The 9,941-nt window shown below is 39.8% G+C and overlaps 1 protein-coding gene across 2 annotated transcripts in view; it reads right to left on the reverse strand.

Annotated features, from left to right (window-relative positions):
• The window catches only part of LOC138000708 (phosphorylase b kinase regulatory subunit alpha, liver isoform-like), an 87,908-nt gene that overhangs the window by 25,775 nt on the left and 52,192 nt on the right, over window positions 1-9,941 (reverse strand). The window contains exons 29-33 of one of the 2 annotated variants that reach the window (XM_068847321.1): window positions 8,107-8,236; window positions 7,619-7,717; window positions 6,860-6,957; window positions 1,778-1,816; window positions 872-1,072 (exon numbers count right to left, since the gene is read on the reverse strand). In XM_068847321.1, the coding sequence (XP_068703422.1) occupies window positions 872-1,072; window positions 1,778-1,816; window positions 6,860-6,957; window positions 7,619-7,717; window positions 8,107-8,236 (567 nt within the window). The remainder of the gene's footprint in view (window positions 1-871; window positions 1,073-1,777; window positions 1,817-6,859; window positions 6,958-7,618; window positions 7,718-8,106; window positions 8,237-9,941) is intronic. The other variant, XM_068847322.1, reaches the window with a different exon arrangement.

Genomic DNA, 9,941 nt, shown 5'->3' on the forward strand with positions numbered 1-9,941 from the left:
GCCTTAATCTCAGCTGCCTCCTCCGCTCGCTGAGCCATTTGCGAGAGAGGCCTCTTTCTCTCCGAATGACGCTTATGTTAACTGAAATTCAGGGTTAGGGTAAGACGTTTCCTTTCGAAAACCCCCGGAAGGGACTCGATGCACAGTTCACTAAGCCAGACTTTAACTATTGAGCAGGCTCTTGATATTTTCGAAATAAAGCGAGTAACTTGAGAAGTAATCGGTCTTTTCGCTATGTTTAGAGTGATCATAGCCTCACATTATTATATCAGACCTCTTGTTGCGGAAAAGCGGACAAACAACTTTAATCAGAAATTTTGAGTGCTGTTTTGAATGACGAAATTCTCCTAGGTCTCTTTGATTTGCTCCATCAAGAGAGCGAATGCTAGAGGTGCAGATATTCTAACCTTGTTGAAACTTAACGGTTGTTCAGTGATGTAACACGGCAGAAATATTATGAACCTCGTCACCAAACAATCACCAACTCCTGTGTAACTATGAAACGTTTATATTTCTAAAATCAGGGATGAGCTAGTTTCCCCAAGAATTTCTAATTTGCATAACTACTACACGTGTATATTCATTCACTAATGCATTTAAAAATTTGCAAAACAAATGTCTTCATTTTTTTTGTGAACTTACCTGGCAAACGGCTGTATAGCTAAGTGTGAACCCTCGTTAACAGACTATTGTGTCATGTTGTATATTGTATGGGTCTTTGCACGCGGCAACGCTATATGCACTCTGATATAGCACGACTTACACTTTTTCCCTCAAACATTTTGAGGCGAGCAAATTCCATGCATCCACAAGGCGGAAAAAATGGACCAGCTATTCGAAAACATACTTCTAACAATCTGACTACCAGTACCTTCTCGAGGACCTTCCAAAATCGAGGATAAAAATCTTCAGGAGCTCTGTTGAGTGCTCCATCTAGACACCTTCTCCTTATCCACTGCCCCAAGCGGTTGTCTCCAGCCCATTGATCCTCCTCGTGTTCCTCTTCATTCATGTCCGCTTTAGGGTCCTGATATCCCTCCTTGTCAGGAAGCAGAAGTCTGCCACTTAAAGTCTGGAATTTGAAATATAAAACACCATGAATTGCTCTACCGCTGAAAGTGCTGTTTTTCGGATACGTAACGCTTACCCCCTATTATCATCTCTAATTGATCAACCCCAAACCATCATTTTTTTTGGCTTTTTGTAAGCAGTTGCTAACTATTTTGTAACTTTTAGTTATTTGGAGAACTTGTGGTATTAGACGCCAAACAGCCAAGCAAACACTGTCCGTCTGTCAATGGTTGGGTAAGGTTAACCGCCATTTACATTACTGTTTCGCGAGATACAGCTCACTAGATAGAATCTATAAGCTGTAACTTTTTCAGGCTACCATAAGCCTAAAAATACGGAGGATCCAGAACAACCTTCCTGATCTTGTTCTCCACCTACAGATATGTGAATAGGCTGACTCTCTGAGAATCAAAATGACTCACTAACGTACATCGAGTGACTAATTGCTTTCTACAATGTCTTAGGGGAGGTTGCGATGAATTTAACCAGCAGGATGAAACAGTGACTGGGGCCTCGCTGCCTTGTCAGATGAAAGTATGGTCCCAGAACATGTAGGCCGGCCGCCAAGTGCATTTAGTTTTAACCCAAAGCACCGTTTCCCTCCACCGCATTGCAATTTGGAACACATATGTGCAAAAGAAACTAAAAACAACAACAACAGCGACGAGAGATTAAAAGATACCAAGTGCTTTACCCTTTAACCTACCATGTGCTTCCCCGCAAACGCTCTCGCACAGCTTATTTTCTGCAGGACATTAAATCGGAAGTATTAGCGTGAAGACGTGCAAGACACCTTAAATTGTCTAAAAATAAATAGCCGCTTATAAGGGTGCTAAAAAGAGTGCTTTAAAGTGTTCTACAAAAAAATAACATAAGAAAAGCGAGCATGGCTTCATAATAACTCTACCCTTTACGTAAGGTCAAATTACCACGTGATCGATAATCACTAAATTATTGCTTGATAAGTTCTAATTTAACTCCGTGTCTTGAAGATACACCAGTCAAGAAGGAGTGCAGCGGAAGTGTGTCACTCTTTTTTATATGAACCTCTAATTTTGGGGCTGAGGCTGGAGGTTTTTTTTATTTTTGGGGATTTGAGCCACAAAACGTTCTTGACATATTCTTGCAGCGGTTATCAGTCACACGCGCTCTTCAACAATTTTTTATCAATTTTCGAAACAAAATTTTGGGCGGACGTCAATCAAATGTTTGCACGACAATAGTCCTGTTCTCTTGGCGACAGTCGAATGCATTTGATTGACGTCCACCAAAATTACGTTTCGAAAAATGACAAAAAGAGTCGTTGAGGGGCGTGTGTGACTGGTAACAGCTGTAAAGCTGTGTGGTATACCAAGGTCGACTACCAACTGAGTTGTTATTCAGTGTATCATGTAATAAGAAAACCACATTGTTAATGTTACAAAGACAACCGTCCTTAAGTGTGAGTTAGCTGTCCTGTCAAACTACAGTTTTAAACATGGTTTCTTTTACCTTTATTTATACTACTCACAGAAACAAAAACAAAAAATTAAAATTTTAAAGAAATAAAATTCAAACTAATTAAAGTTAACATACAAAAAATGAAAAAAAACAGAGCGCCCGGAATCAGAGATATAAACGAGTGAAGTCGCAAAATCAGGAAAAATGAGGGGGTTACAAGATCAGCATTTATGCATGCGTCACCCGCTCATTCGAGTCCGCGCGCGTGGAACTACAGGCCAACAAAAATGGATTTAAGTGACCATTAAACCGTTTTGCAAAATTTTCGTAGTTTTAGTGAATATGAGATGTATGTTTATATTCCGTCTATATAAGAATTAGAAGAAAAGTGTGCGAAATCAGCGGTAAAGTTAATTACCTCCGGTCACCCATTTTGATTCATGAGCTGACGTAAGCAGACAAAGCATTGCGTGTGTGGCTTACGCGCGCGCTAAGCTGAAAACTCTTTCGAGATAAAGGATGTTCGCGCCCAAAACGTTCCCACGTACAGATTTTTTTTAAACTTGCCACGCACGAAGGTAATGATCTACTTTTGCCAAAAAGGCTGTCAGCAATAAAAAAGCTACATTAGTGAAATTTAGATCAGGTAAACGTACTCAATTCAACATAACTAATATAACTAAACAAACTTTTGCAGCTGATGTCTTTTTCTGCGGTAAAATAGACCTTGAAAAACGATACATATTAGTCTAAGAAAGAAAACTTCGGTCGCACGAGAGCATAAAAGGCGAAATATTTGTAACTTCTCACGCACAGGTTTGTTTTGTTTTTTGTTAAAATGGACAAAATCAGGAAAGGAAGTGTTCTACGGAAAGAAAAATGGGGTCACCGAGCATTCAAGAGCGTAAAATCGCTGCGAAGTTCTCAAAGCGATTGTCTATTCGCACTGTCACGCCATTGCGTGACATTTGCGAGAAGACCTGGGTCCACAGCTATCCCATAATGCCACATGCTTTCACGTTCCATTCTTGTGGAAAATGTTTGCACCTTACGCATCGTGTTTACCTTCGTGGTCTGCGATGCAGGACGTGTGCGTGACATGCGCGAAAAAATGCGCAGAAGTAATGGGCGCGAACGTCCTTAAGCGTGCACTGTAACTGTCTGACAGCTTTCTCATACAAAAGTTCACTGAAGTTAATTCCTATCCGGCGGAGTTAGTATCTGGATGGGTAACCTAAAAAATATACCACTTTGTAACAGAAACATAGGACCGAAAATTCTATTTTAACGCTCAAAAATGTTGAAGGTAAAGATTTATTTAGCCTGCTTTGTGCAAAACAAATATTAATGCAAAAGTAAAAAAATACTGATACACAGTTTTTAGGAAGAGCAGAAGGAAGCTTTCAGGACGGTCGATCGAGAATAAAATATTTTGCCATCAGCAACAAACTTTGCGACATAAAAACAACATACATTTTGAAAAGGTACCATCAGCGAAAAACATTTTGGGAGATTTTTGCTACGTTCAATTTTGCAATTGTACTTTTGGCTGCGCAAGTAAATCGCAAAATCGGAAGTGACATCGAATTAAGCGGGCGCCGTGATCAAGTTACCTCACGAAACAATGATACATCTCTATCAAAATGATGGCAAGTTACCGGGTTTTGTTTTTGTTAGAAAGTTCGACAAGAAAATGTGCGATTTCAAAGATCACAATCGCGCAACTCTTGAGGTTGACCATTGTTTCTGCAAAATCAAAAATTTATTCTCTTAGGTAGTTCCATCGTTTTGGAAATAGTAACATATCCTGTTTGAATCCTCTGTTATTAATAAGGGATGGGCACATCACTCCGGTTTATTTAGCACAGCGAGGGGGCAAGAATCAGGGTGCTTGGAAAAGAAAACAGTCCTGACGATGCAAAACAAAGGATTCTTGAAGACGAGCTGAGCCAAAAACTTTGAGTGCGCGATAGATAGCCGCCACCCGAAGATGCGGGAGGGGTGGGAGGGTCGCAAATTTCGTCCCTCCTGCGGTAACTTGCAAAACACGCTTTCTTGATTTCGAAATAACTTTTAAACCTTTACCAACCAATAGGAAGGTGCGAGAAATCCGAATATCTAAACGGCGGCTTACGAAGTGTAAATTATCGCATAATCAACAGATTCCAACAGGATATGAATATTCAAATGACTTTGAATAGCAGCTGATTTATTATTCACCAGCGCAACAAATTTTTGCCGATTTTGGGGCTCATTTTGTTGAACCTCAAGCACGCTTCCAACAGACCTGTTTATTTTCTTACGCTCTTACACTCTTACAACCTGGTGGCATAGTGTATAATGCACTTACATTTCACTACGACAAAAATGCGAGAAAATCAGAACAAAAATCGAGGATAAAAAGTCTTTGAATACTTTTTTGAGTGAAAAAAGTTAAAATTATATTCAACCTGATTTGCAAACAGTTGGAAAACAGCTGGAAACGCCCCATCCAAGTGCACGTGATTGACACGCGAATGCCGGAGGTGTCCAATTAGGAGTTGTTCAAATTGGATACCTGTAATTGGACCCCCACGTGATCGCGGGTGAATTACGCGACAAATAGCCGCACACAGAACCAATCAGATTTGACAAATTTGTAATTGTTACGATTAATCAGTTATTGTTTGCTAAGTTCTAACGTTCTAACTCAACTCAGTCTCTCACATGGAGATCAACTATTCAGAAAGGATTTACAGCGGAAGAATGACCGAGTGATTATCCGATGTCCAGGACTCCCGGGTTCAAGAGTTGCTCTAACTACAAGCTGGAGTTGTTCTATAGGTATCCCTGTTAGGAAATCTCTGTTTACAATTTTTGATTCATAAGCATAGTACGCTTACGTCCAGAATTCAAGCGAATTAGATGAACACTTAAAATTGTCATCCAACACAAAGTGTCCCTTTAAGTCTAAGCATTTGCTACCTATTTTCAACAACAAGGTAAGGGTAAAGGTTAGCGTTATTTTTAGCTTTGGGTAAATGCAGCAGTTAATCTTTACTTAAAGAGCAGCATTTGGGGGACACTTTGTGACATAAATTGTCTGTATTCTGAGACACGAGTGATTTTGAAGTTGGCGAGAAGAGCAAGGGGACACTCCATGACGCTTATTGAATTCGGTGTGCATCTAATTAGGGTCAATCCTGGACATATCTGTAAGCGTATGCCCGCAATTTTCAAATCGGTCAGCCAACACATCACCACTAAATAAAAGTTTTCACTAAGAGCCGCTGGCCGTCGAAACACGCTGGTTATTTCACTCTAACTTGCCGCTTACTGTGACTGAGAACCTCCCCCAAATTTTACGTATATGATGAAACCTGCGCCAAAGAACATGAACCTTTGATCGGTTGAAGCTTTTTTCATACAAAAAGCAAACGAAATCGTGCTCCAAAAGGCAGGAGAGGCATTTTAAGAGGGAGGGCCAAATTTCGAATATTTCTTGGAGGACCATGCCCCAGACTCCTTTCAAAGCGCGCGCTTTTTTGTGGTCCCTTCTCCGCGCATTTTTATTAAAACCTTTAACTGACATCAAAAGTGCATTACAATTCTTGGTTTGTATCCACGTGATGAGACGGCCATGTTTGTGAACAAAACAATAGAAAATGGCCCCACACGTTTTGCATAATAAAAGAGTCAAATTCCCAAAAGGCATTTTACTGCATTGTTCTGTACACCAACATGGCCGTCGTAAAGTCAGATTCAAACCGTCAATAGCGATATCTGAAAAATTGAACCCTTTATATCAAATATTCAATCTTTGACGACCCATGCTTCAAAGATCGTTAATTAAACAAAGAATGTATAGTTCTATTTGCGAGGTGGCCACCCGATAATTTATCAGTTTTTGGCGGCCACTATTTCCTTGATTATCGAAAGCCAAGCTTTAAATGTGACAGCTGACTACGTCTTACTCTTCTTCAAACTTTTAAGTCAATTTGATTGTATGATGATGCCTTCTAAAGGTAAACTCGAATGTTAATAAGACAAAGAGTAAACAATGACATAATAAAGGGACTTCTCCTATTCATCTTCTCCGCTGCGCTTATCTGCTCCCAGAAAGTTCAACCCTGAAGAGATTTTCCAGAAAAAAAGGTGAGTTCTTAAACTCTTTTTGGAAGTAATAGCGGCTTTCACTTTGGTGTCATGGCTAATAACATAAAAATTTTAAAACAGGAGGAACAAAAGAGATCTCCACACATAAAATGGCACAGTGAACGTAGTGAGAAAAATTAGACTATTAGCAGTTAGGATGCCCCAACGTGACGTTATCTTGAAAAGTGAAGAGAAAGTCCAACTTGTTACCTACCTTTATAGCACTGGAGAGTTTTTTAATTCCAACTCTCTTTGGAAGATCGACGTTCACAAAACCAGGAATGCTCTTTTCTGACAGTGAAGGCTCAGATTCTATACGAACGCAAGAAGTAAACAGTGTAAGAGAATCAGTTGTTCTAACCATCATTGTATATTTTACAATTATTAAAAACTGGATCATTAGATAATGCAATTCGAGAGTTTTGATTGGCTAAGCCATCATGGGTTATCATATGAGCTATTATACCATGATCTACAAACACGGCAAGCATATGCGTGATTTTTTGGGCCCTTTTATTTTTATTGTAATCTAGTTTTCTACACTTTGGGGCGTTTTTGATAAAACAATTATTCCACTCGCGCTTGTTGGATATGAGATGATTATAGCTAACTCGGCGCTAGGCGCCTCGTTGGCTATCTATCATCTCATATCCAACAAGCGCTCATGAAATAATTGTTAATTATTCCATGAGTGCGCGTTGGATATGAGATGGTAAATAACCAACGAGGCGAGTAGCGCCGAGTTGGCTATAGCCAATATCGAACACTGAAGCGCGAATGGAATAATTGTTATTAAATTTCATCAAATTCATAACGTGTCAGATGGGAAATTTTGCTTTGCGCACACATTTTTCAGCTTGACAACACTTGACTTAATCAGTTTCCATGTTATGTCATACGGCCACGCCTCGCATCAGGATCAATTACGTTGATTCAACCGAAGGTTGGTTGTGATTGGCTACAAACTACATACCAGTAGTTACGACCAGTTCCTTGCCACTCAGGATATGGTACAAAAGCATCTTCATTTCAAATGGGCTCAGATTCATGAAATGCTCTGCAGCGTCCTCACCTACACAAACAAGTTTTAGGGCTGAATGAGACGCTTTTACTTTTAATAAGAATAATATAAGAACATACTGTCTGCTACACATTATGTGTCAAACTCTCAGCCAACAGAGAAATAAAAAGGAAGTTGAAACTTTCAGTTTCCCTTCCAAGTGCAGCTCAGCAGCATCATGGAGGAAAGGCGAGAGGCAATTCCCAGCTTAAGACCGTCGTTTTTAATAGTCTGCTAATAGTCTAACCCTAACCCTTTTAATATTTTCCAAACATTCTAAAATCGCTCTTTTTGTATAGGAAGAGAACAGATTTTTGCAACACATCTTTAAGCAATTGTGACCTTACGTTTACAACATCGATATTTAGAGCATTTTTTTAGAGTTGCGCCAGGCCACTTACCGGAACAGTCCTGAGATCTCGCTAACTCAGCGACCATGACTTCTATGATCAGGCCGACACGAAGCCTTAACATTTCAGTAAACAAAGACGGTTCCGTCCTCACAAAGATGCCGAGGTACACTAACAGCTCCTGGAAATTTAAATAAGCGTTTCATTGTAAGTTGCAAGTAACAAGGCAAAGCGAACACTGAAATCTGTCACTTTCAAAGTTCGAAGATGATTCCTTAGAATTAGAAGTTGTCGTAAGATTCTTTTTAAACTTTCCTCGATTGTTCGCTACATTATGGTGGCTCGAAATGTGCAATAACAAACAATGTCACAAAGCTCGTTTGGGAGATATAACTTGCTCAAGTTACTCATTTAGTCATTGCGACTTCATTTACCAAGCAAGGGACAAGTTTGTGCCATCCGTTCACGCTACGTTTCGCAAGAACAGGAAGCACAGCTTTGACGTAATTCTCAAAATAACAGAACATTATATGATTCCTTTTGAACAACACAATACACCTGTTTTGTTATTTTGAGAATTACGTCAAAGCTGTGCTTCCTGTTCTTGCGAAACGTAGCGTGAACCGATGGCACAGACTTGTCCCTTGCTTGGTAAATGAAGTCGCAATGACTAAATGACTAAACTTATATCTATGGCGCAGGCACACATCCCGAAAAGGCACAGACTACAAATATTCTTCGGGTGCATGATATCGAGGAGACAATTTTGTGTCCACGAGAAATGGTAATGGTAATGAATTTATATAGCGCATTTTCTATCAACATAATCAAATGCGCTTTACAAGCAAGTGATTTATGGGTGAGATCGGACATCAGCATATATAGTGATGGCTAGGAATACTTTTTTCCCTGTAACTTTTTCAAATGTTTTTTACAGCACAAAGAGGAGGAGTAAGTTAGATCGGTAACCAACCTCGTTTAGGAGACACCGGTCTCTCACAGTCATTTTTACTCGGTGAACTTTGCTGGTGTGACACACAGTCATTAATTTCACCACAATTATCTTCTATGCAGGAAAATATGAAGAAAGCTTCCAAGTCCAGACAAAAATTATTTGCCACAGTTTGACAACTGCAAAGGACTTCTACAATAATTGCAACCATCAGCAAGCTCCTTAGAAAGCAAACCGAGTTCGACAACACACCTCCCCGATAGCGAAGTTTCACGTTCACTCTCGGACTGAAATGACACTTAAGCATCAGCAAGGCTATCACTCGACTTTCTTTGCGAGAGTCTAAAACGTTTTCCATTCTGCTCTTTATTGCTGTGTTCTGAAAACGGCCATTCTTCCTTCCAGTGCGCTTTCGCTCACGAAAGGTCGCCATTTTGAAATTTTGCCAATTCCGCTGTGTTATATATGCGCAGAACAGGATGCGCAGTGCAATACTAAGGAATCACCTTAAGTCCGAAGGGAGACAAACACCAATTTCTCCTCACTTTATTTACACAACGTGACCAGGAAAGGTTTCAAAAATTTACAAATTTATCCACAAGGAGAAAACGCTTTGATCCTTGAACAAATGCTCCAAACTAGTAACGAGTTTCATAAAGAAATGTACGGAGATCAGTAAGGAGAATTTCAGGGTGGATAAAAGGGCTTAAATGGTTTAATGAGATACGCGTGGTTTTATTTGAAGATCATTGAAAAGGAATCTGGAAATCTCGTTTTAATACTATTGTATTTAACAAGGAGCATCACAAATTACTGCCCACTGACTACGTATCCACACACGTCCGTGGGAACGCATGCACCCCTCTTACTAACAAGGCAAGGAATTCAATAGTTTATAACTCATAACTAAAAATTATTTTCTCCCGTCAGTCTC

Source organism: Montipora foliosa, chromosome 4, assembly GCF_036669935.1.
Source record: "Montipora foliosa isolate CH-2021 chromosome 4, ASM3666993v2, whole genome shotgun sequence".
NCBI lineage: Eukaryota > Metazoa > Cnidaria > Anthozoa > Scleractinia > Acroporidae > Montipora > Montipora foliosa.